The 27,888-nt window shown below is 39.8% G+C and overlaps 2 protein-coding genes across 3 annotated transcripts in view; one reads left to right on the top strand and one right to left on the bottom strand.

Moving 5' to 3' along the window:
* Positions 1-252: 252 nt before the first annotated feature.
* On the bottom strand, positions 253-10,924 carry LOC143710238 (uncharacterized). The gene is made up of 25 exons (XM_077201242.1): positions 10,498-10,924; positions 7,843-7,992; positions 7,627-7,752; positions 7,484-7,522; positions 6,202-7,224; positions 5,971-6,110; positions 5,671-5,872; positions 5,458-5,574; positions 5,144-5,346; positions 4,915-5,062; positions 4,149-4,837; positions 3,935-4,056; positions 3,643-3,810; positions 3,376-3,420; positions 3,139-3,231; positions 2,811-2,895; positions 2,618-2,706; positions 2,050-2,158; positions 1,752-1,868; positions 1,580-1,662; positions 1,344-1,499; positions 924-981; positions 702-830; positions 495-587; positions 253-408 (listed from the first exon to the last, which is right to left on the bottom strand). The coding sequence occupies exons 17-25, from the start codon at positions 2,662-2,664 to the stop codon at positions 319-321; spliced, it is 882 nt and encodes a 293-aa protein (XP_077057357.1). The 5' UTR covers positions 2,665-2,706; positions 2,811-2,895; positions 3,139-3,231; positions 3,376-3,420; positions 3,643-3,810; positions 3,935-4,056; positions 4,149-4,837; positions 4,915-5,062; positions 5,144-5,346; positions 5,458-5,574; positions 5,671-5,872; positions 5,971-6,110; positions 6,202-7,224; positions 7,484-7,522; positions 7,627-7,752; positions 7,843-7,992; positions 10,498-10,924; the 3' UTR covers positions 253-318.
* Positions 10,642-27,888, top strand: part of LOC143710236 (mediator of RNA polymerase II transcription subunit 1-like) — a 194,409-nt gene continuing 177,162 nt past the window's right edge. Inside the window, exon 1 of one of the 2 annotated variants that reach the window (XM_077201241.1) lies at positions 10,642-11,014. In XM_077201241.1, coding sequence (XP_077057356.1) covers positions 10,921-11,014 — 94 coding nt within the window. In that variant the 5' untranslated portion in view covers positions 10,642-10,920. The remainder of the gene's footprint in view (positions 11,015-27,888) is intronic. The other variant, XM_077201240.1, reaches the window with a different exon arrangement.

Raw genomic sequence — 27,888 nt, forward strand, 5'->3', positions numbered from 1 at the left:
GACAGGGCTTTTCACAATGCAGAGTAGTATACATCTTTAATATACATCCTATATTAAACTGGATATCTATTATAATGTGGATACAGCAAGTCAAATATTTGAACAAAACATGTGGGCATATCCAGAAGGAATGTATATTAAATGAATTTGTTGTTATTGTAGACTAATCCCCAATGTTTAGTCAATGGTAGCTTTTAAAATGCATACACCTTTTTCAGTAAGCAGAGACAGAAAAGAGACTCGACAAATATGTAAGTTAAAGTAATGGCTTTTTTCCCCCTTTTAATAAATGCAGTTGATGCATTAGCATACTTCAAATTATTCTAACTTAACTATGCCAGAGGCCATAACAACTTCAACCGCATAGCGGCAAATCTTCTCCAATCTTTGTAGAAGAAGTATGGTCACCTTAAAAAGAAGAAGAAAAAAGTAGTTTTTCATCAAACAACAAATAACACAAATCAACCTCAATCATTAAGATAATTACCACATACTTCTGGAATCATAACATCAAATATGTAGTTCAGGTTTTCAAGATCCTCATCTGCATCCACTGCTCTCTTTATTTTGTCAGCAAGTTTAATCAGCTATTAAATATGATAATATTGAATCATTTAGGATAATAAGGAACTTGTTGTAATATAACAATAACATATACTGCAAGTAAAATGTGAAACGCTTAAAACAATAAGATTCCTCACATCACTTTCCCTGAAATGGCACTGCTTTGGCTTTAAGTGCTGCTTGAATTTCAGTGATGTCTCTGGATGTTTCCACAGGTAAAACCGACAGGATTTGATGTCTCCATTGTGAAAAGCTTCATGTAAAGCCTGTTGGAACAGAATTATGTTAAAATGGTGTGTGTGTGTATATATATATATATATATGGCAAGAAATGTTAATTGTGATTTTATAGTACTCACTTTTATGTCTTGATCTGAGATTATGTTTTCAACTCCAAGTCTCAGAGCCTTCCGAGTGCTACACATAAACAATAATGTAGATGTCATCAACATCAGGTTATGACATAGCATAGAACAAAAAAAACAGGCTATAGAATAGTTGCTGATTATTCAGAATATGACAATGAACCTGTGGCACCACAAAAGGTTGTTAATAAGTGGTTAGCTAAATCAAAGTTTATGTAGCTTTATACTGATTATGAAACATGAATTGAAGTACCATAATATTTTGATGTTGAATGTTGAGTATCTTTTGTTCTTATTTATTTCTAGCATGATCAAACTTTTCAGTGAAAATAAAAATAAAATGTCATTATGGGCTAGACCATGATCCAACTCCATGTTTCTTAATGACAGTAAAAGCTTTCTATTTAAACTTACTCATCAAAAGTGTATGGTTGTGTCAAATCACATCCACATTTGAAAGTGCCTTTTTTGACATCTGCTTCTTTCACTCCAGCACAATCTGTGTGTAGCCAGCCCAAACAAATGTCACACTGTACCCACAAGGTCTTGACAACACTGGGATACAATGGCCTGTGAATAAGATACACATGGTATAATAAGTGTATTCACCAAAAAATATACAGTAAAAAGTCAAAACAAACAAGGCCTACCCTTTGCCCACTTTCTGAAAACAGCACACACGCAAGTCACCTGCCATACACTCCATCGGTTTTTCTGTTTTTTTCATTGATTCCTATAATGAAAAATAATAACAATGTTCTGTTCCTGTAAATTATTATTCTGAAACATTTTTTGAGTTAAAACAATAATAAGACAACCAACCTCTACAACAACATCTTTTACTAAGTCTGTTGCATGATATTCTCGTAGATATTGTGTTTGTGACAGACCAATGGTCTCTTTTCTCAACCTGAAGCCCTTCAGCTCCATCTCTGCCATCTGTTCAAGGTGAACAAAAATGAAAGATGAAACATTAGTTGTGTATTTTCTAAATTAGTCAGACCATAACATTTTACCAGTCTTTTTCTGATGAAATAAAAACAATGTTCTTTAAAGCTAGCTAAAAATTTTGAAACTACAAATATAAAAATACATATTTATTATAGTCTTTATGTCTTACAGTGCATACAAACACTCCACAGTTGTTTGCATCACCCTTGCTCTGCAGCCACTGTGGTGGATAAGAGATAATCCAATCAGCAAGTTTCCATGTGTTACTGAAGGCATCGCTGATGAAGAAAAAGATGCATAGACAGAGTCACAGACAAGAACATTATTACACACTGCTGATCTGAATGTAATATGAAAGTGCATCCAGACTGATCATTTGTATTGAAAGTTCATTCAGATTACCCTGCCTTTATATTAATCTGAAATATACCATATAGTCATTTATGACTAAGAGATTACACATGGTTACTTCACAGTAGTAAAAAATACATCTTTAATGCAGTTTGAATGAATGGTCAATGTGCTTTATATGTATAGCTTTCCTGTAGTTTAAACAGTAGAGCGTTGGGTTTGATTCCCAGGGAAAGTAAGAACTGATAAGAATGTAAATGTGAACCTTGAAATGCAATGTAAGTCGCTCTGGATAAAAAATGTCTGCCAAATGCATAAATGTAAATGTTAAATGTACCTAAAATGCTGCAGCACAGATATTTAAAAAAAGGGTAGAAATACATTACCAAAGTATTTCCATATGACTCTTTGGTATATCTTTGTAAAGCTCCATGGAATCAAACACCCGGATCTCATGACTTTGACCACAGAAAACCTTTGAGTTTGAAGATATTAAAAGGAAAAGATGTACATAAAAATAGAATTAAAAAAAGAATGAATATTAAAATAAATTTTTAGAATCTAATTATTTCAACTAACCCACAAAATGAAGTGGTTCCCACTCAGGGTTCTCACTCTTACTGACACATCGAGGAAAAACCACAGTATCACTTCCTTTAAGGTTCTTTTCAAAATAAAAATAAAAATTCTGTGTAATAATTGCTATTACAAAACAGTCCATAACAATCTACACACACACACACACACACACACACACACACACACACACACACACACACACACACACACACACACACACACACACACACACACACACACACACACACACACACACACACACACACACACACACACACACACGATATATATATATGTGTGTGTGATTGCGTGTACATGAACAGTATACCTTCAAGCATGATACATTTCGAGGGGATATTTTTGTTTGAGTGATCCAGTCTCTCCACCAGCAAATAAATGTAAATGTCGGGAGCATCACAAACTTGCAGAAAATATAAATATAAATAATTATTACATTTAAAAAATATATATATTTTAATATATATATATATTATACATACAGTATATAATTAATTCAATAAGTATTTTTTATTACATCTCTTAGAAAAATAGTATATGTACTTACATTGGGTGTTGTAGATGCAAGCTGTGCTACTCTAGTATTGACAGCCTATTACACATAAATACGTGTTAATGTTTCATACTAATTGTTTTTATACTTTACAAAATGTATATTCTTTCCCCCTACATTAACCGTACCCCTAAACCTACTCATCACAGAAAACTTCCTGCATTTTTAGAATAAAAAAAAGAAAGTCACAAGACACAGGAAGTGTCCTCATAAACCATGATTACATTAAAACCCATGTAACCCAAAAAACACAGTACATACTTCATCAGTCAGCCATGGTTGGTTGGGTAGGATGTCTTCTGATTCAGGTAAAATGGATTGTGCTGGATATAGTGACTGTAGGTCTTTAACTGTTGCTGTACAGTTGTCAACTTGCACAAGGACTGAAGTATGATTTTGTACAGTGCAGTACAATTCAGAAAGCTTGTCCTACAGGTACATAATGGCATGTAGAATGATAACACAATTATTATGATGACATTTCCAACATGGCATGATTTTGTAATTGAAAATCAATTTGTGCTAAACCAAATCTAAATATTTGCGATGATACCTTGTTTTCCTTTAAGATGGGGAAAAGTGATGTGTTAAAGTGTAGTCCTTCACCCGAGATTAATTCTTTCTTCTTTTCCTTGATCCGTTCAGGAATTTGAAATCTTGAGTCAGTGCCTCTATCTGTAACAATTCACAGTGATTAGATCAACGTTTATGCAAGATAGTTATAAGGTTAAATGCACAAACTAAGATAAGATTTCTATCAATCTCACATGTAGTGAAGAGACCCAGTCTGCCATCCAGGCCAACTTCAGCTGCCCCTTGTGTCTGTCTCAGCATTTTGTCCATGAATGATTTATTCACTTTACAGTTATGCAAATGGAACACCAAGCGAAGTGCAAACATAAAATGAACATCTTTCAGCTGACAAAGAAAGTATCGAGAGTTGGCAAGTTCCCGGTTGAGTTGCTCTGCCATTGAAGTAACTGCCATTAACTATGAGACCAAGGAGCTCTGGGACAAGATCAAGGCTTCTCAGTTTCTCTTTTTCCTGTTTTTGGTTACGTTGATGAAAGCGGTCATACAATGAAAGTCTGACGTTCTGTGATAGGGTGAGGTTTGTCAAGTGCTTCAGTGGCTTCATTACCTTGACTCTGGACACGTCCACCTTCAGTCATGGTTTTAACCCAGGGTAAATGGACAAAAAGCTCCTTAGCTGAGGCCTTGGACACATTCTCAGCTGTGGCCTCACACAGCCTGGCATCAAAAGGCCTGAAAAATGCCTGTCGAGTTCTATTGTTAGCATGTCGTGCAACACGTCCAGCTACATCTGAAATGTAGATAGTCGGTGGAGTTTTTAAATTCAGAAGAGTGTCAACGTGGTCCCTCGCTGACTCTTGCCACCAAAGAGGTGAACAAACGTAAACAATTGCATGTGGGCAGCCAACATGGAGAACACCACCTGAAAAAAAGAATAGACAAAAGCTAAAAGATTTCTTCTAACAAACTCAATTGAAAAACTGTACATGGTTGCCATACCTCCAGTCTTCTGTAGTTTGATGAACATTTTGGGGTAAATGTCTTTGTATAGAAGTAGCTCCTCCAAGCGATTAATGATATCTGAGGCAGAGCCAGCAACAGATACTCCAAGTTGTGCACATGCTGCCAGCAGCTCACTTTTGGAAGGCTTGAAAAAGAAATGTAACTATTTAGTTTTTTGCTTCAAAATAAAATGTGTTTATAAGTAAGAATTATGGCATAGTAATACCTTTTTGGATTCAAGCAATTTTAGTACTGTGTCCTCAACAGCATGCGAGTCCACAGGAGGTGACTTGTCACTTAGACGATCTGAAAACCCTTTGAGGATCTCTGTTTTTGTTAAAACTTTTCCAGCTCTTCAGGAGGATCCAAGCCAAGGGGCAAAAGATGAGTAGGACAGTTCACTGGAGAAAGGGATTCTCTCCTTTGTTTCTATGTGTGATGTAGGGGGAAAGGACAAATTATCTATCTTAGCAATTATGTAGTATTTAAATGACAATCCATGTGATCACATAAATCAATGTTTGTTAGTTTAGTTCTTACCATTACTGAAACCAACACAAATTAATTCCTTTTCCAATGATGACCATCTCTCATCAACATCAACTCTAAGGTCACTTGGTTGTACATTCTGAGTACATGGTCTCTTCAGGAGATTGACTAGTGGCAAAATTATGTCATAAATTCGCTACACCAATCATAAATAACTGTTATTTATATATTATTATTACACTGTAATTTCTATAAATAGCTTACCAGGTAAATCAAATGCCACCTTCCAATTACCATCAGCAATTAGGATAGGTGGTTCATGGCCACAGCGAATACAGGAAAAGTCATAGCTATATCTTTTCATTGCCCAGAAATGAAAAATTGCTTTCCTCAGGGTGTTGTGGTGAATTGTAACTTGAAGAAGGTCCTCCATCATTGACAGAAATCGCCCAATGGCCGTGTTTGTCTTAAAAGTGTGGTAATTAAAAAAATATACCTTAAAATACATACATTAAAATCAATTTGACATGCTGTTCATATGGATTACAAATAACTTTTTCTTACCTTTAGGGCAGATGTCATCATTGCACATAGACGAGTTGTCAAAATAATACTATTGTTGAAATTATGAAAACCTGAAGTGTATTCTTGAAACCTGACTGGTGTCTTGTAGGCCAGGCAGTATTTAACACACACTGTAACACCTTTATTAGAAGACAGAACAAAAAAAACATACTTTACTGTGGCATTATCACACATTTGCAAATGTTTTCATTTTTAATTGAATGTACAAACCTTTCTTCACTGAATCTATGTCGTAGACTGACGCATTCTTTGTTGCAACCACTGGTTCTGTAAGACCTGGTGGGGTGGGCCCAGGGCAATAAGGACATGTTTCCTCTGTGGGCTCAAACCTTATCGGGACCTGACTTGCCTGAGTCCTTAATTTCTGTGGCAACATTTCTGGTATTCTTTTGTTTTCCCAGAGATAGTTGGTCATTGCAACTAATTGGTGCTTCTTTAGTCCTTCACCTTCAACACCAAGTTCAATCTCTTCATTTTCAGAGGGGTCCCCTGACAAGTTACTGTCTGCTCTGGAAGACTCAATTAATAAATCTTCTCTTTCTTGGAAGAGCCACCACTTTGCCATATAGATATGGACGCATCGATACTGTTTCTTTGTGCTTTTACAAAGGCAATACCAGTCCCCCAACAATTTGTCAAAGGACACTCTTGTCCGCCCAAAGACAAGAGTGTTTCTTTCTTTCTTTCCTGAATAAATGGAAAAGTAAACAAATCGGCCAGAATATCCATGTTTCTCAAAGAAAATAGGAAAAACAGAGCAGATTCCCTCTGATGACGCTAAACTGTTAAGTTCAGTGCACTCCGTCATTCTGGTGGTGGACATCAGTCCTTTTTCCTGCATCGTCTTCAAAGTTTCTTCTCTAACAGGCTCAGGAGGAATGTATGGTGGAGCAGAAGAAACTCTGATTAAATGCTCACACTCTGCACCAGGCTTTCCACTAAGTTTAGCCAGAGTCATGAACTCCCGGAACTCTGCTACTTCACAGGCAATGACTTGAGAGGTGGTGCTTTTCTGCATATGTATTGGGACTCTTTGGCCTCTACTATTTTTGGCTGTGATGAAGACACCTTGCTGCACATCAACACAGTAAACAGGATCGGTTTTTGCATGAAACTCATTTTCATGTCTACGAAGACTCCCTGCTGTAGTAAAAGAGGATGAGCAGTGGCAACACATAAAGCTCTGCTCACTAACAGGAGCACTCGCTGCATTTTCATTTTTCTTTGGCTCACCTAAAAATGTAAATAAATAACAGTGGCAATTTCAGAATTAGCGAGTGAGTTTGATTAGTATGTCATATGTTGTTATGTACCAGGCTTAATTAATAGGTATGGACCATGTTATGTACACATACTGTAGACCAAGACTAAATCCCATTGAAATGAAATTAAATGAAATGCTATTGAAATGACTGAAAACATTAAGTGTCGTAGGCTTGAAATATCAACAGAAAATTATAACTATGCAAATATAAAATTAACAAATTCATACTTTTCTTTTGCAGGTCTTTGAATGGTGTTACCATGCAACCTGCAAAACAAGTATATTAAGTCAGGGACAACAGTAATTTTAATAGGTTATGTGTTTGGCAATAGCATGATTAATAATCATGTAATATAATAATTCATTCCTACCATGTTTCTGCAGATGATCTTCAAATGCATTTCGCCTTTGTAAAATCCTGTCACACTTAAAGCAATGCCAGTGACTTCTTTTTAATTTGTCAATTTTGTCACAAAAGCATGGTACAGTGAACAGAACTGTTAGGAAGCACATAAAGAAAATAGTAGTGTATAATGAAACTAATGGTTTAGTGAATAAAATATGTTACAAAACCAATATATGCTCACCAAAATCACCATCTTTAAAGTGCACAGCATATTGAAAATGCTTTTTTTCCAGGTGCTCTTCTGACCCAACCACAGCCTGTCTGCATAGCTGGCAATTGTTTCCTTCATTGGCCTTAATTAAACTAATACGGTCTTCGAATGTTTGAAGACCTTTAGGGACAAAAATATATTATATACAATACAATACGCACCTAATATACAATTGCGTTAATCTATTCATATTTTATCATATAATACTTTATAATAACAATTTTATAGGCCTAAGTTAATAGTTTATAAATTGTAGTGGTATGCGAATATAACATTTTACGATATGACAGAGTAGGCCTATATGCTTTTATACTAGAGCTATAACACTACATATTAACGTCATACATATATAATAATCAATGAAATCTACATCATTCTAAGTTATTTATATTTAAGGGTATTCGTTTTTCGGGAATTTTTACCTCGATGTTTTACACTACATTGACTAAAGTTAACGTAGCCTAATCATCTAACGTTATCCATCCTCGACGAAGAAACCGCTTGACTTACCGTTCATGTTTGACCGAAAGTAGTAAACCGTTCATTATCTGTAGTTTACTTATATCGACATCAGACTCTGATTAGCCAACTCGTTTTTTTGTCGCTACCTTCTTACTGTACTTGCTAGTTGCTACTCATACAAACGACAAATACACCACCCGTAGTCCGTAGATGTTCCTCAACTGTCCTAAGTTTTAGTTTATTTTGTGCTGGCCAGTGTGGACACTGACACCTACTGGCGTGCATGCAGCATCATGCAAAATTAAAGGTTACAGTTGAGTAGCCTAACGGATGCGACTGTTCATGCGCTATTCATAGTAACCTCTGATTTATTCGTTGTGTTTCCTAGGATGGGCAGTTTGCGTGATCAACAACACTGGCATTAAATTTTTTAACATTCAGTGGCTTATATGCCACTCATAGGCTAATGATGTGTCACAAACTGACATGTTTGAGGAAAAAAAAAACTTTAAAACATTTAATTTATTTAAAAAACATCACTAAAATAGGCAATTTATATAGGCGTTTGTTTCACAATTACGTCAGTATAGCTGCTCAGGTCAGCTCATTTGTCAGTCACTACTGTCACAAGACGGCAAACAGTTCCGCGACAGTGTCAGTGTGTCGCGATAATGTCTGTGTCATGTCACTATCCACTGGCACATGCCAATAATGTCAGTGACACATGTCACTATCCACTGGTACATGCCAATAATGTCAGTGACATGTCACTATCCACTGGCACATGCCAATAATGTCAGTGACACATGTCACTATCCACTGGCACATGCCAATGGAGACCGGATGTGCCACCGGATGTGCCAATACGCATAGTGACATGTGCCATTGGCATCTGCGCGTCAGATGCCCATGTCACTTAATGTTAATACCGCCTCTCCCAAATTACTCGCCCTTGCTCCCGTTTGAGGGACTACACAGTAGTCGTGATCTGGAGCCATTTCGGTCTCCATCTCCGAGTCCGAGTCTGACTCTGGTGCAGGACTCTCGGCCCGCAGACGCCTTTCCCAGACGCTCGGTCTGGGTGCAGGTAGTTTGTACCCATTCCATGAAAAGTAAACCGGTACGCTCCCTTCTTCAGCCTCCTCAATCCCCCGGCAGTCACATTCAAATCAGTTTGCTTAAAATGCCGACTACAGACCCGGGTGTTTTTGTTCGGGTTGAAGTCATCTCTCCGGATCTTCTGCATCCACTCAGCCAGATATATATATATATGCAGCATAGATATATACACGGCTGTGCAGCTACAAATGCGTTTTACATACAGGCTTCAGTAAATCGAGGAAAAGTAGTTTCCGAAGACATTTGTAGGCTATGATAAGAAAACGACTAAATTGAAAATTTTATTTTTTGCACTGGAAAGAACATTCTAGAAGTCTAATTCTATTGAATAAGTTCGCACAAGGCTACAGAAAACTGTTGTTTATTTTTTCTTCAAATGCAGTCTAAGCTGACGAGTTTTGAATGTTATATGTTGTATTTGTTCATGTTAAAAATATAATGTAACATAAACTAAACAAATCCATGGTTCATTGTTGGCAAAATGATCATGATAGCCTTTATATATTTATGTGGTTAAGTCTTGTATATTGATTAAGCCTACTTTGCTATTCTATAAATATATAGGCCTAATAAGTTGCTTAATAATATGCTATAAGGTATGAATTTCAGGGGTTATTTTTCAAAATTTTCTTCCGTGAGGGTATGTCAACCCCCCCAATTCAGATAGTTGGCAACCCTAATCTATCTATTGATCTGTCTTGTTGGGAAATCTGGTCCAGCTGAGGTGAAATTGGGCTGTGGAAACTAGGATTTTTTTTAAATGCTTTTCTGAATGTGAAGCCAAAGCATATTTATGAATTTGAGGATTCTTATTTTGAGATAGTGAGATAGATAGATAGATAGATAGATAGATAGATAGATAGATAGATAGATAGATAGATAGATAGATAGATAGATAGATAGATAGATAGATAGATCAAAAATGATAGACAGACAGATAGACAGAATAATATAGATCAAAAATGATAGACAGACAGACAGCTCTCTCGCTCACTACGTTAACTTTCCAATTAAATGCATCACAATTGTTTTTTTAATGATCACCTGGATCCTAGAACTTCGTCCTGAAACCGCTGCCGCCGCTATATCATCCAGTTCGTTAGGTGGCGCTGTCACAAAAAACTAGGGTCCTGAAGCCGCGGTCCTAAAACTGGGGTCCTGAAACTGCAGCCTCCGGTTGTGCAGGAACATACTACTGCATGGTGATAGGCTACCACTTGCAAGTAGGTGGCGATATGCAGACAGGATATAATGCGCCAAAAAACAGAAGAAGAAGATGACGTCAGTGCATACTTATCTGTTAGCCTAAATCTCCATTGTTGTACAGTTTTCCACTTAACTTTATTTGTTCGCGGTCTATTTTGACTGGGGCTGAACTGTTTTAATTCGACGGGGTCCTGATGTATTGTTGAGAGAGTCTTTGTGCTTTACTGGTATTGGGTCAATTCTTGTGTGCGAGTTCTGAAGATGGCGGCGATGCTGAGCAGCAGCCCGGACGCAGACTCATCTCACTTTGGCATAGCCGCTGGCTCCGAGCGGCTCCGAGCTGAGGACGGATCCGGTACAGCACACATTTCCCTATTTACTTAAAACAATCGTTTCACCCGTGTAGATCATTATAGATTATGCATTACAGACCCAATGCTGCTGAGTAGAGTATCATGATAGTTCCGTGTTTTAGACACGGACCATAGTAATGCCATAGTATTATTTGAATTACTTATGTGATCAATATGTTATATTATATAAATATGGAAATCATTCACTACAATTTTACTATTATGTGGTTACAATGTGATACAATTACTGTGCCCTATGGTATGTTAATGGTTTACAAACTTATAATATGGTTGGAAATAATATAATATTCTGTAATATAATCCACGGTTTCAGACAAAGCATAGCCTAAACCTTGCTAGACTAAAATCCATGTTTGAGCTGTTTTAACTGAAAGCAGCTTGCAGTGGGGTTTGGTGTACTCACACTAGGCACGGTTGCCATGAACCGGGCCAGAGTACGATTGTCCCCCCTCCCAACTCCCCCTCTGGCCTGCACTCACATAGGGTTTCAGCATTCGTGCCGGAGCACGCTTACGTCATTATGGTGCGACAATTTCAGGATAAACAAGAAGAGCGGCGCTCTCAGAACACAATGGAGTCCATCGCTCTGTTTTCTTTGTGGATAATTTTGTGTCGTTTGGTCCACGGTGGTCCACAGCCCTCTCACAGCCTGTTGTTAAACAGATGTGTCGCATTAGTGGCGCGAAAAATTTCACGTAATCGTGCTGCTCGTATGAGGAGGTTTGCAAGGTACTAGCTGAAGTGCAGCAAGGACTTTGCTGCTTTGATTACGGACTACAGTCCCCGTACATCACGTGTCCGGTTAGCGCTCAAACTGCATGCGAACAGCGCCCGAGTCCAACTGAACCGTGCTCTGGCCCACCTCTTCCAAGCGGGCCAGGGCCGGCTAATCGAGCCGCGCCCGGGCACGGTTCGGAGCACTCACACTAGTCAAACGAACCGCGCTTTGGTGGTCAAACCTACTCGGGCACGGTTCAAACTGGCTAGTGTGAGTACACCCTTAAAATATGTCAGTGCCACTGTTTTGTCTCCAGTAATGTTGTTTTTCTTCTAATGAACGTTTATAAAAGCTACTTAAATGTCCTAATTAAACTAGGCCAATATGTTATTTATTTTTGTATCATAGTTGCAGTTTTTTTGACATAAGTTGTTCTTTAGTCTACAACAACATTCGTAGCGTCAAATGTTTCAAGTCAGCAACATTATGGGGGTTCATATGTTCTGAAGTAGCACAATTTTAGACATCATAGCCCCATTCTCAATAATTTCATGTGACTTTCCCCCATTTATTCTCAATTACCCCTCACTAAACCTAGCCTGGCTCCGCCCTCCTACGTACTTCCGCTCAATTTTAATTGTCCTTCAGTACTAGGTCTGGCATTGTGCTGTAGTCTTTGGTTTTTTCCAATCAATTTTTTACCGGGCCAATCAGCGAACAGAGGGAGTGGCTGAGAACGATGACGTTGATGTCGTGCGTTATTTTGAGTTGTAGTTCTGTAATGGCACCAGAGAAAGATGCGAGCGAAGCCATACGGTCCGTTGTGGCAACGCTGCCGAATATCAAGAAGTTAAAGCCGGAGCAAGAACAATCGTTGCTTAGTTTTGTTGGTGGCCATGATGTTGTGGCCCTCCTCCCCACGGAGTTTGGGAAAAGTTTGATTTTCCAGCTCGCTCCATTAGTGGTGAATGAGTTGGCTTAGGCTAACGCTAGGCATACGTCACAAGCAAACGTTAGCGAATGGTTATGGCAGATCCAGATTGACTCTGGGCAGATCCAATAGTTTTAGACTTCAATAGAGTTCCCGCCTACAAGGAAGTTAACGCTTGTCAATGGAGCGGTGCCAGACTCTATGTACAAATGAAATGTACGAGAGTCTGGTGGGACCAGGCTACACTAAACCCACCGCATGCGTTAGAGTGTCTGTTTTAAGTCAATGGGGCAGAGGCTGCAAGCCTCCCGCTGTAACTTCACCTGTGGTTGTCGCTGTTGGACACTGGTTCTTTATAAAACGACTGACTTTTACACGTTTTAATGTCACATATTTGCGTTGCTTTATTTTTTGTAATATCGATTATTTTCTCATCCAGTATTTTTGAGCAGACTGCCTCCCTTGCCTCCTCAGAGGAAACGCCCCTCCAGAAAGGTAGTAAAGACATTTAAAATAGTCCATGTGTCTACATTGGTTCAACTTTAATTTAATGAAGCGACGAGAATACTTTTTGTGTGCAACCCCCCCCCCCCCCAATTTTTTTTTACAATTTCTCTTCCGCTTCAGTCTCTGAAGTGAACGCTGTTCACTAAGGCTGCACGATTCATTGAAATTAAACCGAAATCGTGATGAAATTGCAAAGGCTGCAATTTATTTTTCTGATTTTTATTAAATAAAATAAGAGCGGTTCTGTGATCCGCAAATACTGCTCCATCTCTGGAAGCACATCGAGTTTGAGTCACTTATAACGTGCATTTGAAAAAGCAACATGCGTCAAACAGCGGGAGTGATTTAGCGGTGCACAAGGCAGGCGTCAAGCGCGCTGCAGGGCAGCGATCCTAGGTTCTCGCGTTTCTCTTGCACAATCGAGCCAGTGTTATATTTGTCACAAAAGTTTAGCATTTGCACGTCTTTTTCAGTGTTACCAATTTAAACATTCAAGCTATTTCAAAATATTCAGTACTCGTACTCTCTCTGAGAGATGGTTTTCTCTGCGCATTGCGTTGATGTAGTCAACATATTTCTCTGATTTTCCATTGTGTCAGATGACACAATGTCATCTATGTCATCTGTGCTTGCAGATGGCGCAAGGCACAGATGACAGCACTATTTTACATTTACTCTATTTCATTTGCATCTTTCTTCTATTGTATTAATTAGTGCTACTTTTTAAAGTTAATTCAAAGATTGAAATCAAGTTTTCTTGTGTTGTGCAAAGTCTTGAGCAACAAAATTACCCCATTGTTAAAACATAAATACAATGAGTGAGCAAACATTTAGGTGAGATAAATGTAATTAAAAAAAATGTCTAAATAAGAATGTGTAGTTGTAGAGAATAGCCACACATGTGTATCAATAAATTTGAAGTCACAGAGAAACATTTTTTAGGAGTTGCAAAGAGGAGTTTTTTTTCCTCTCCAACAAACATTGCACAACAGTTACACCTTCTTAAATTCTTCACTGGAAGCGCACAAATCCTATTCTACAAACCAGAAATTAACACACTCATACGCTCACATTTTTTTTTACAGTTGCTGCCAGGGGTGGTTCTAGGCCATTGTCTGTCGTCTCAGCCCCCTTAAAACTATAATTGCCTGTCTGAAGAATCTGGTAGGGCCCTATGAAATCCGTTTTATTTTTTCTCAAATTCCGTTTTTTTTTCGAATTCTGTTTTTTTAAATTTATTTTTAGCTCTTTCGGATTTTTCGGATTTGTTTGTTTTCTTTTAACTTCTAAGCAGTATTGACCGTTAAAAATTCAGTTACACAAACTCACAATTCAGCTTTTTTATTTAAACTGTTAATATATTCAGCAAAGCACATTCAAAATTCTCCAAAATTCAGCCAAACCTTCAACAAATCTCTGGCCAAAAAATAACAGTAACATGAAGGTAACAGTTACAAGGTAGGATTGATGAATATTAAATTAAAGATTAAATGCAGACATGCTGCAGGGGGACAGAAACATTGAACATTGAAACAACGATATGTGCCTGACAGAAAGCCAACACAATTACATTAAAACCACTTTTCCTAAAGTAAAAAAATCTTTATAACTACTTGCATACATCATTTATTCTTTCAAGCAGACATATTTATTTGTATGAATTTAATATAATTAATCCTTAAAGCTATTAACAAACAGTGAATGCTACTCTCTTTTTCTTTTGTTGCTTGATCAATATTAAGGACATGGACCGCATTACGTTTATTACCCACTGTCACTTTAAAACGTGGGATCATGTCCAATGACATGCGGATCCAATTGCACTGATGCACATCCGATACACTCACAAGACATAACCGACATAGTTTACGTGAATACTCTCCAAAACGGACATTTAGACAATGTTGTGTGTATTTGTCTATTTAGACACGAAAGAGAGCTCAATTCAGTACTCTCGCGCTGTAGGTCTATTGTGCATGGCTGCACGCTTCGGGTTGGGTGTGTGCGCACAGAAAACCGTACCGAATAGTGCTCTTTTTTGCATCATCACTTTTATTCAGATCGCCTGCTCTACTCATTCTCCCAGACGTTTTCATTTTTTAACGTTTTATGAGACCGCTGGTTAGATCAGCACGTTACAGTATACAAATGGGCGCATCTACCACAAACGCAGCCACTGTTAGCTTATCAGGAGCCACTCGCTTCGACATTTTTTTCCCTACGCGTGAACGTGAGGTCGTATGGTTACTATGCAACATGTTTATCAATGCCATTTGGCCACGGTTTAGGTAGGCCAATTTGTTGTTTTAAACTGAAAAATGAGAAGTAAAAAAAAAATGTTTATTTAATATGTCAACAAAATATATGCAAATTCCGTTTTCATGTGTAAATTCCGTGATTCCGTCCGCGTTTTCCGCATCACGTAAATCATAGGGCCCTAATCTGGCCATCCTGCTTCCTCCAGAAAGTTTATCATTTTCATGTTTTTTTAAGTCTTGTCAGTTTAAACATTTAAGTGTAGGATATTTATTTTAAGCCATTCAAGCACAAGATGCAGCGAAAGAGAATTAATGCCTGATTTAAGCTCAAAGTATACTTTAGCCATCCGCGTTCCGTGACGGTCCGCGCACTGTCCGTGTGACGTAATTTTCCGGTTCTGCGTGCAGCCCAGTTTTTATATCCGCCCAGGATATACAGCACGCGTATAAAAGCACATGTACTAGTGACTTGAGAGTGCTTGAAAACAAACTCCTCTAGATGGTGTCCATCTTGACTAGTATCCACGTAAACAAAGTCGGTTATGTCTTAAATTAACATAAACATTTAAGAACGGGTGCCAATATAACGGATCCGTATAGGGCTGCACGATTAATAGAAATTTAACCGAAATCGCGATTTGGCTTAGTTTTTCGTAAAATATGTTTTCTGTAAAATAAAGTGTATTATTATTATCATTATTATTATTTTATACTTATTATACTGTTATATTTATTCTTAAATACTCCATTTTTATTTATAATAATGAAAGTTTTATGACAATATAAATATTTCTTATTTTGTTTAATATTTTTATTTAGCAATAATAAAAATCATAATTATTATTAGTCATATTAATATGCAAGCACAAAATGTTGGGCCAAATTGTGCAGCCCTGCAAACAAGCACAACAAACCTGCTTAAGTTTGTGAACCTCTTGCAGAAAATGTGAATAATTTTAACAAAATAAGAGGGATCATACAAAATACATGTTATTTTTTATTTAGTACTGTCCTGAATAAGATATTTGACATGAAATATGTTTACATATAGTCCACAAGACAAAAAATAGCTGAAATTATAAAAAATGACCCCGTTCAAAAATGTGTACCCTTGATTTTTAGTTCTGTGTCGTTGCCTGGATGATCCACAACCCACTTTTTTTTTGTGATGGTTGTTCTTGAGTCCCTTGTATGGCAAGCCGTTTTAGCTTAAATTTTACTCTGCTTTACTCGTCGTAATAGCATTTTTACAAGTAAGAATTGAATTAGAGAGCTCTACAATTCAATTCTTACTAGTAGCAATTCTAATTAGAGAGCTCTCTAATTTAATTATTACTAGTAACAATACAATTAGAGAGCTCTCTTATTCAATTATTACTATTATGAATTACAATTGCAGAGCTCTCTAATTCAATTCTTACTAGTAACAATTCTAATTAGAGAGCTCTACAAATTAATTTTTACTAGTCATATGTCTCCATTGACTTACATTCATTTTTAATTACAGAGCTCTCTAATTCAATTGTGACTAGTAAGAATTACAATTAGAGAGCTCTACAATTCAATTGTTATTCAATTATGACTAGTAAGAATTACAATTAGAGAGCTCTCTAATCCAATTCTTACTAGTAAGAATGCAATTGCAGAGCTCTTTAATTCAATTACAGAGCTCTGCAATTATACATATCTTTAATTAGTTTTTTTACTAGTAAGAATTGAATTAGAGAGCTCTCTAATTTTAATTCTTACTAGTAACAATTGAATTGTAGAGCTCTCTAATTGTAGAGCTCTCTAATTGTAATTCTTACCAGTAACAATTTAATTAGAGAGCTCTGTAATTAAAAATGAATGGAAGTCTATGGAGACATATGACTAGTAAAAATTAATTTGTAGAGCTCTCTAATTGGAATTGTTACTAGTAAGAATGCAATTAGAGAGCTCTGCAATTGCATTTTTACTAGTAAGAATTGGAGAGCTCTCTAATTTTAATTGTTATTAGTAAGAATTGAATTAGAGAGCTCTCTAATTGAATTCTTACTAGTAAAAATACAAGTACGCTGAGTAAGGCTGGGTACAATGTAAGCTAAAAACGGCGTGCCATGCCCTTGTTTGTCCTGAGGAGTTAAACTTCCCAGTGTTCTTTAGAAAAATTCAGCATCTTTTGCATATTTGAATCTTTTCCAGCAGTGACTGTATGATTTTTAGATCCATCTTTTCACACTGAGGACAACTGAGGGACTCAAACACAACTATTAAAAAAGGTTTAAACATTCAATGATGCTCCAGAAGGAAACACGAGGCATTAAGTGCCGGGGGGTGAAATCTTTTGAACGGGATAAAGATGTTTTACTCATTCTGTTTAAATATAACTTTTTTCCCATTTTGTACTAGCTTTCAGAAGCAACAGAAGATACTTAAATGTTTCCCAGAAGACAAATTAAGTACAATTTACCTTGATCTTCAAATTCAAAAAAGTCCTGATCTGCTTTTGAAGAACGCAACGTACATTCACATCACATGTTAACACAAAGGTAGAGTTCACAAAAGTTTATTATTTGCACAAATTTTTATTTGTGTGTTTTTGCGATGTTCTAATATGCGCTTTTCTGAGCGTGTAAACCCGAAGCGCACAACAGGCACTAAAAGCCTGTCAAACAGCGCCTGGTTCCCTATCAGTCGGTCACTACAACGTAGGTCGTGACCAACCAATAGGAATCTCGTTAGAGAGGCAATCTACTTCGAGTGAAACTAAAACAAGCCAATACACATTGGCGTGCAATCATTTGCATCAGCTGCGCGCCCTTGTTAGCGCGGGTATAAACGAGCAGCTGGTGGATTGCACTTCAGTTTTTCGCTTCGGAGCCAACACTTCGATGCTGCTACTAGAATTACAAGCCTTCTTTCCTGACTGCTTCTCTTTTGGTGAGGGTGTGGCTGCGCTTCAGCGTGAACAGCCTTCTCTCTCTCAGAGCAATAAAAAAGCTGTTTTAACAGCTGGTAAGGTGCGCCTTATAACGAGCGGTCGAAGGCTGTTCTCACAGCCGGTAACGGTAGTGAGAGAGTGCGCACAGAGAGGGTGCACATTCCTGCCTGTGTTCGCGCGGCTGTTCCCCTGTGTGCCTCAGCACTTGTGAGAGCAGTCCCTAAAAGAGCATACACGGATAGTTTGTCTTTTTAAAAAAGAAAAAAGATGACGTTCTATCTGTGTGTTTCTGGATGTGGTTGTTACCTGGAGTCACGGCATGTTCACGCTCGCTGCCTCGTGTGTCTGGGCTTCGAACACGCTCAAGCAGCGTTCGTGGATGAGTCATGTACCCATTGTGGGAATATGACCATCTCGGAGCTGAGGTCGAGACTCTTGTTCCTGCAAAGGGGTGGAGTCCCTGTGCCCCTGCCTCGTTCCAATCCTCCCCAGAGGGTTGCTATGGGCAGTGATACAGGTGACCTGAGGATTACGGTGAGTGCGCTTCCTTCAGGGAACCTACCCTCTGGTTACCCTCACCCCTTCCATGCTCCGCAGCCAGTTGAGCTACCGGATGGACGTGCTGGACCATCCTCGAGGTGTGTACCAGTTGTTCATTTTGGTGCTACCCGCGACGACCAGATGACGTTCGCTGCATCGGAGGGTGGGTCAGAAGTCTCTGCGGACGACGGCTCGGACCCGCTGCCTCCTTCGGGTGTGCCAGCGGTGCCCGAGTCGGACCCGGAGATAATGGCCATGCTTTCCCGGGCCGCCAACAGGGTTGGGCTCGTGTAGAACCCGTGTCCCGAACCCTCGAGGTTGGACGATTGGTATCTCAGGGTGGCGCGTGCTGGTTCTCAGCAACCCACCCCAGTGCCTTTCTTCCCGGAGGTGCATGAGGAGCTCACGGGGACGTGGGCGGCACCTTATACTGCCAGAAACCGTTCCGGTGGCTCCACCTCCCTCACCACCCTTGATGGTGGGGCAGCTAAGGGATACACGCGTATCCCTCCAGTGGAACGGGCCATTGCCATGCAACTGTGCCCTAACTCCACTTGGCGCGGAGAACCGTATCTTCCTTCCCGGGCCTGTAAGTACTCGTCGGACCTAACCAGCAAGGCTTACAGAGCTTGTGGGGAAGCTGCCTCTGCCATGCACGCTATGGCGTTGCTGCAGGTCCATCAGGCCAAAGCACTGAAGGAACTGCACGAGGGTGGTCAAAATCCACAAGTTCTCGAGGAACTTCGTGCCGCGAAGGACCTTGCGCTTTGAGCGACGAACGTTACCGCCCGGTCAGAGGGTCGTGCGATGTCCACTCTTGTGGTCCAGGAACGCCATCTCTGGCTGTGTCTGGCCGACATGCGGGAGACCGACAAGCTCTGGTTCCTCAACTCCCCTGTGTCCCAGACCGGCCTCTTCGGCGAGGCAGCTGATAGCTTTGCCCAGCAGTTCTCGGCTTTACAAAAGCAGACTAAGGCCGCGGCGGTCAGCTGCTGCCTCCACCCCACCGACTCAGTCTGCTCGTCGCCGGGGGCGTCCTCCTGCTTTTGCCCCCGCTTGGGCCCTCTACTCCACTACAGAGAGAGCAACCGATGCCCATGCGTGCGGAGATCGCAGTCCTACAGGCGAAGGATGCGATAGAGCCAGTCCCTCCAGGAGGTCAGGGCATTACAGTCCCTACTTCATTGTACCCAAGAAAGGTGGTGGGTTACGACCGATCTTGGACCTGCGAGTTTTGAATCGGAGCCTTTTCAAACTGCTGTTCAAAATGCTCACGCAGAAACGCATTTTCGAATGCATCCGTCCACAAGATTGGTTTGCAGCTATCGACCTGAAGGACGCGTACTTTCATGTCTCGTTTCTTCCTCGACACAGGCCGTTCCTGCGCTTTGCGTTCGGGGGTCGAGCATATCAGGCTGTCCCTGTCCCCCCGTGTCTTCACGAAAGTTATCTTGACGACTGGCTCATACTAGCACGCTCTCGAGATCAGCTTTGCGAACACAGGGACCTCGTGGTCAGACACCTCAGCCAGCTGGGTCTTTAGGTCAACTGGGAAAAGAGCAAACTCTCCCCTGTGCAGAGGATCTCTTTTCTCGGTATGGAGTTGGATTCTGTCGCACAGACAACGAACCTCACAGAGCAGCGTGCTCAGTCGGTGCTGAACTGCTTGACCGCTCTGGCTGGAGATCCCGCAGGGAACTCCCCAGGGTCTCCTCTCAAATGACACCTCACAAACAAGACGAACATTGTGTAACCAGATGTTCAACCGCTATTCCAATGTTAAACTCATCAATTCAAAGAATACGCAAACACTTATAATTCCCCGGAGGAGGGGGGTGAGCATGAGTTCACCACGCCCGCCGAACGATGAACGAACCCTGCTATACACACACACACACACACACACACACACACACAGGAACACTCATTTGGGACCAGGTGTTGTCAACGTACCTTTCTAAATGTATGAAACGTTTTTCTTCGGTGTTTCACGATCCCCAGGTGACCAATTGCTATAACTATAAGCTTTACGATGTATAATCAATCTGATATGCATTTAATCACAAAGAATCATGTATCTTTACCTTACTAGCTCACAGGAATACCTGGCCTGGTATTATTGTGATCAGAGAAATCCAATGGTATTGAATCCTTAACCCAAAGTGCAACATGATGCATTATCTTATTAATACCAGTTTATAAGTGTATTATGACCCAGTTCTGTTGTCTCTGTACATTGCCGGAGGGCGTGTACTTCGCGAGCAAAGAAGTTTGCCGCCACGCCTCCTCCCAAACGAGTGGATCAGGCACGTAAGAAAGGTGTGGAGCGCCTTCAAAACTCGGAGCGCCACGTCTGTTCTTTGCAGTTTCTACACCAGAGAGAGGTCCACACTTTCCACTACGAACTCCAACCGGAGGTCCACACTTTCCACTACGAACTCCAGCCGGAGTTCTTCGTCGTTTTCTAATTCTGTTTTAATTAAGTTTCTTTCTATTGATCTACCTCAGTGATAGTTTTCCTTCGTTCAGTGTATTCACGAACGAAACGAACTTAAGATTAATCATCTCTCGTACTGCCTGCAGCTGAGCGATCACAAGATCTTCCACCCGGAAGAAACTTCGGACACTCAGCCAACGTTTCTTTTCAAACCAGCCACACAAACAGGGGCCATATCAAAGCAAGTACAATCTAAAAGAAATGCTGTTTTAAGTTTGTCTAGATTAACTTCCTAGAAAGCCTTTGGGGTCTCATTTTGAAGTAACTGTTTGAACTGTTCTGTCCTGAGAAGATCTCTCTCTCTCTCTCTCTCTCTCTCTCTCTCTCTCTCTCTCTCTCTCTCTCTCTCTCTCTCTCTCTCTCTCTCTCTCTCTCTCTCTCTCTCTCTCTCTCTCTCTCTCTCTCTCTCTCTCTCTCTCTCTCTCTCTCTCTCTCTCTCTCTCATATATTTCGTATTGCAGTCATTTTCTTTTTCTTGGTAATTGTTTGTTTTTGCTATGCATATTTACTCCTAGTAAGTTTCTGTAATCCTTAGTCTTGTTTTATTAAATTCCATAATCCTTTGAATTGAATCTCTCTCTCTCTCTCTCTCTCTCATATATTTCGTATTGCAGTCATTTTCTTTTTCTTGGTAATTGTTTGTTTTTGCTATGCATATTTACTCCTAGTAAGTTTCTGTAATCCTTAGTCTTGTTTTATTAAATTCCATAATCCTTTGAATTGAATCTGTCTCATTGTTCCCTAAACTTGAAGTCCCTGAAAATGTCGATTTAAGCTACAAGCTCTATTTGCTTTAACTGTTGAAATATCAGTGCCTTACACGAAAATATCATTCCTAGTGGCCATAGGAAGGGTATTGTCGCTGTTTACAGGCCGGTAAGTTGTGATAAGGAAGTTTCGCCTCCAGTGAGATACAGATTGCGCGATAAGCTAAATTGGAATCGCATGAAAATTCACCCAGATAATAGATCTGATTTTACCGACCTATATTAATAATTAATACGAGCAGTCGTGTTAATGATTCATATACAGTGAGGTTTAGCCTATTCCCTATTTGGGATAATCTAATTTGTGTATGCGATAATGCATATTCATTATCTTATGAATAGTATTCCCCCTTTGAGTTAATAAATCCCCTAGAGCAAGTCATTGTCGCTACAGGCTCGTGGGGCACATGGCAGCAGCAGCAGCGGTAACCCCGCTAGGCCTGCTTCATATGAGACCGCTTCAGCACTGGCGTCACGGCCGAGTCCCAAGATAGGCGTGGCATCATGGCACTCACCGGGCGGCGATCACACCGGTGTGCCGCCAGACCTTCAGCCCGTGGTCAGACCCCTCGTTCCTGCGGGCAGGAGTCCCCTTGGAACAGGTGTCCAGTAGTGATCGACCGATGTATCGGTTTACCGATATTTTTCCCGATATTTAAGCATTTTCCCATAATCGGGTATCGGTTTTGTAATATCGGATTCACCGATAAACGGCGCCATCTTGTGGCCGTTTCGAGAATTCTGCCATTGTGGCCCGCATCTGAGGAGATCAGTCAACAACTCTGTGCACAGGTAAAGTATATGTTCTACTTGCTTTGCTTTAATTATTCAACTTTATTTAACATAACAGACATGCAGAAATGAGATTTGAGACATAAATGCCTGATATAGTTTATTTATGGAGCTTGGTTCTAAAAAATTGAGACGAACTCATGGAGTCACGTAGCGTAATCCGTCATGTCCTGCCCCAATAAAGACGTAACTTTACATGAATTAAATAAAACAGACAGGAATGAGTGCATGTTGAAAATAAAAGCGCCGAATTTAATTCTCTATCTGTTGTATTTGCTCACCATTAGTCTCGAAAAAAAAGTTTGTTCATATTACTGAGCACTCACTGGGTTGATGATCAGGAATGCTCAAGCGCGGCCACTGAATGAAACTTTTGACAAGATTATCTTGTTTAAACAACCTAGATTATATTATTTACTACATAGCAATTATTTCGCTAATACACATCTAAATATACCGCTTTGTGGAATTATTAAATTTATTATTTATTTATCTGCACGCGCGAATGCGGTTGAGTAGCCTAAGTTATAGTTCTGTGAAAATGCATAGATAAACAGCACTTTGTCAGAAAGCATTTCATGATCTAGACAGACAAAAATATTATTAATAATTAATAACATACTAGTTGGAAAATGCAATGATGTATATGCTGTTTTGTTTGTTACTTTCCTGAAAATGTTATATTCCAGCTAATATTATTCAGTGAATTAATATTACCCAGTGAATTATTCCTCACTCATAGTTTAAACCTATTAAACGGCACATACACCTTGTAAAACTGTTTTAAAATTAATTACATTTCTGCAAAGGTGATATGACTCCCCTGTCAATTATTTTCTCCATATGAAAACATTAGACTTTTAACATTTATTTTGCCTATTGTTAACATTGTTGCTGCTGATGCTTATAAATGATATGTATAATTTAGATATAAATTATATAATGTAATATAAATGTTTTTATTGTAATTTGAAGATTTAATTTAACATGAAAGACTGCTAACTTTCAACACTTTTGTTTTGTTTTTTAAGATGACTGAAAGGAGGAAAAAGTATGGACTTACTTCACTCAGTCATTGGCAGGGGTGACAGTTTGCAAAGAATGCCAAATGGACGTAAGCATGGGGTCAAAATCTACTACAACAAAAACTACCTCCAACATGTGGAACCACTTAAAGATACATCACTCAACTATATTTGAAGAGGCAAAGAAAAAAAAAGATGCTGAAGAGGCAAAGAAAAAAAGAGATTCTGAAGAGGCAAAGACATCAAGCCACATTCAAGCTTCTCTTCCTGATGATGTTTGAAAAGCAGACAAAGTGGAAGACGGCGGATGTCCGCTCAAAAACACTGGACAGGATGATTACAGAAATGATAGCTACAGACAATCAGCCTTTCACCATGGTTCAAAAGAAAGGCTTCCAGAGACTCATGGCAACTGCAGAACCAAGATATACTCTGAAGATTGAGAAGTTCTACCGCACAGATGTTCCCCAGTATTCACAACAGTATCGTTGAGAAGGTTAAAGCACTGCTAAAGCCTGATAACGCAGGTTATAACTTGGCTTTTACCACAGACTGCTGGTCCGGCACAACTGAATCCCTAATGAGCTTAACATGCCATTTCATTGATGATCAGTGGATTCGCAGACAAGTCATTCTAAACACAAAAGCAATGATTGGATCACACACTGGAGAGTACATTAGAGAGCTGGAAGAATGGGACATTGACAAAGATAGAGTGGTTCTTGTTCTCAGGGACAGTGGTGCTAACATTGTTAAAGGTATGAGAATGGCTGAACTGCCTGTCATGAGCTGCAGTGCCCACATATTACAGCTTGTTGTCAATGACGGCCTCAACTCCCAAAGAGCTGTCCAAAATATTCTGTCAGTGCTGAAAAGCTGTGCTACACATTTTATTCATTCAGTACTAGCCAAACAGCGTTTAACAGTGATCCAGCAGGATCTTGGGCTACCTGCACATGCCATCATTCAGGCTGTCCCAACCAGATGGAATTCCACCCTGCACATGCTGGTCAGAGAAGGGCTTTGAACAGGGCGGGAAATTAACTTTTTTGTCCGCCAGCCACAGTGGCTGGTGGATGCCCAATTTTACCAGCCACTAATATTTTTTACCAGCCACTTTTTCCGGAATTCAAATTTATAAAAGAAAGTGCACTAGCATATTTTGAATTGCTTCAATCATTTTTTTTTATTATTAATACAAAATTAATAATAAATCAATAAAAAGTAATGTGAAAAAAGTCACTTTAGTCTTCTTCAGAGTCATCATCATCTTCAGACGCCTCCTTCTCATCTTCAAGTTGGCTCTTCTTGGCTCCTCTTTCCATGAAATCTGGCCTCCTCGCTCTGACACTGGCCTGATGCCACAGCTGTATGGCTGAGTCGGGATCAAAGTCTTTAATGTCAGGGCTGGACAGCTGCACTGTGAGCAGGTCAGATAGTGTGTCCGACCTCAGACCTGACCTCCAGTCACTCTTCACTTGTTTCATCAAATTGAAACCCCGTTCACAGTCTGCTGTGGAGGCTGGAGTACACAGTATTACATCAACAAGCTGAAGGACATCAGGACATTGGCCTCCCATTCTCTTATTTATCTCTGGCCAGGTCAGCTGGTCCATGTTCGGATGCTGCTGGTACAAACTGCTCTTGAGGAATGTCAACTGGTCTGGAATCAGATCCAAATCGGCCCCAGTGGAGGCCAATAGTGGACCAAAGTGCTTTATAAGACACTCCACATCTGCATCTCCAAAATATGCAGACACACACAAGGAAAACTTAAGGTTGCGCAAACAGTAAAAGGTTTCAACTTCAAGATGTAAAATACATGTTATACAATGTTAAATGTGCTTGATAATAACCTTCACATGTATCTGCATCAGGCCAGCTCGTGATATCCACCAGGAAGCATGTAGTACTCCAGAGCTGAAGTCGCAAAATCGTGTCGCCATACTGCTGCAAAATTTGTCTATCAGCTTGTCCTTTGTGGAGTTCACACGAGCCAGGGAGAGGTGGGTGCTGCCAAGGTTACACCCTCAAAGGTGTCTGCTGGATTTTCTAGGCATGCCCTAAGCCTGGGTCCAGGTTTATATTAGGTCCAGGTAGTTATATTAATTATATGCACAATGTTATATTAATTCAAAATATTCAGACAGGTTGCTGAGGTGTGTCAGGCAGTCGTGCATAAAGCAGCTGAACATCACTACACCTGGATCCTTTGCTGTTTGGTAAAAATTGCGTGCCTTGCTTCTCTGCACAGGATTCACCCCCTCCGAATCTGGTGACTGGATCTTTACACACACAATTGCACATTTGAATCAATTACGTTCAACTATTCAATTATTGATTATTAGTACCATTATGTTGAGTTGTCAACTTTAGTCAACTAATTTAAACTAAAATGACCATTATTAGCCTGGACTGAGCCTATACTACTGCTATTACTAATACTACTACCTGCTCAAAATGCTGGATTAGGCCCCTATAGCCTCTGAGGAAGTGGTCCAGCGCCCTGAAGAGATGAGTAAGCCTTGAGTGGCTTCATACCTAACACCTTGAAGCTGTTTTTCAAGTTTGCTCTGTTGAGTGGACTCTTGTGATAGAACACATAGAGGGAAGACAAGAGGTCATTCAGCTTTGTGCACTGGGGGCAACTCTTCACTGCATCCTTAAATGTCAGCTCTAGCCTATGGGCTATGCAATGGACACCCAGGATATAGGACTTGTCGCCACGTAATCTGCTGACCACTCCACTTCTGGACCCTGTCATCACTGCTGCTCCATCTGTTGCACAAGCAACCACTTTCTCCTGCCAACTCTCATCATGGCTGCTGTGATGGCTCTCATATGATGGCTGCTGTGATGTTCTCTGCATTTGGCTTTTCAACAGCCTGGATTCCAACAAACTGCACCTCGACTTTCCCTGCTTTGCTCACTCTGGTGTACAAAAGCTCTTCCTCCAACACTGCACTGTCAGTTGATCCATCTGACATAATTGCCAGATACTTTGAATGACCAATCTTATTTTTAAGCTGCCTCCTCGACACCTCAGCAATATAGTGCACGAAAACCCTGGCCTGCTTCTTGTTCTGATAAGTTTTCCCAATCACCAGTCCTTTCTGCTCATCCACTCTGAAAGAAGTTAGAATGAGAACTGTGACTTTGATAACATTGCATCCATTACAAATATGTAATCCCTTTTTGGCCATTTAACAATATGAGTTATGCTGCACTCAGGCGCTAATTTATGTTTTCCTCAGCGGATGCTCACGGGCGCACGCCCTTTAAAAAAAAAAAAAAAAGCACTAAACAGGGCTACCATAATATGTGAGCAACATGTATGTACATGTTTGTATTTTTGAGAGAATTTTATGCATGGTTATTTTACAGTTTATTTTTTAATATTAGTTAAGTCTGTATGACCATAAATGATGGAGTATTTAAGTGTATTTTGCTGCTATTTAAAAAAAAAAACAGCAAAACGCGCCAGCGCGTTTGCCGACCCCAGAGGTTTAACTCGATAATAAAGCCGTAAAGTAGGCTATCTTTCAACTCAGGACAGCACCACTTCTCAGAAATACAGATAGGATTGGAGATGAAACGTTTAAAGGGGGGGTGAAATGCTCAGTTTCACTCAATCTCATGTTAATCTTGAGTACCTATAGAGTAGTATTGCATCCTTCATATCTCCAAAAAGTCTTTAGTTTTATTATATTTATAAAAGAAAGATAGGCTGTACCGAGTCTTTCCGGAAAAACCCGAGCGGGTGGAGGCGTACCGTGTGGGCGGAGCTAAATAATCACGACACGAGCGCGCGAAGCTTTTGCGTTGAGAGCGTCTGGAAGCTGTGAGTGACATCCGAAAATAAACCATGGCTAACAATCAGATTCAGCCATACATTTT

This window comes from Siphateles boraxobius, unplaced genomic scaffold (genome assembly GCF_051911475.1).
Source record: "Siphateles boraxobius isolate OS27281-9 unplaced genomic scaffold, OSU_SipBor_1 46, whole genome shotgun sequence".
NCBI lineage: Eukaryota > Metazoa > Chordata > Actinopteri > Cypriniformes > Leuciscidae > Siphateles > Siphateles boraxobius.

Coding starts and splice junctions, on each gene's coding strand:
- LOC143710238 (XM_077201242.1), bottom strand. CDS start 2,664: ATGGAGCTTTACAAAGATATACCAAAGAGTCATATGGAAATACTTTG. Junction 1,869..2,049: donor GTGGAGTGTTTGTATGCACT/GTAAGACATAAA, acceptor CACCTTGAACAG/ATGGCAGAGATGGAGCTGAA. Junction 982..1,343: donor CAACCATACACTTTTGATGA/GTAAGTTTAAAT, acceptor GTTTATGTGTAG/CACTCGGAAGGCTCTGAGAC.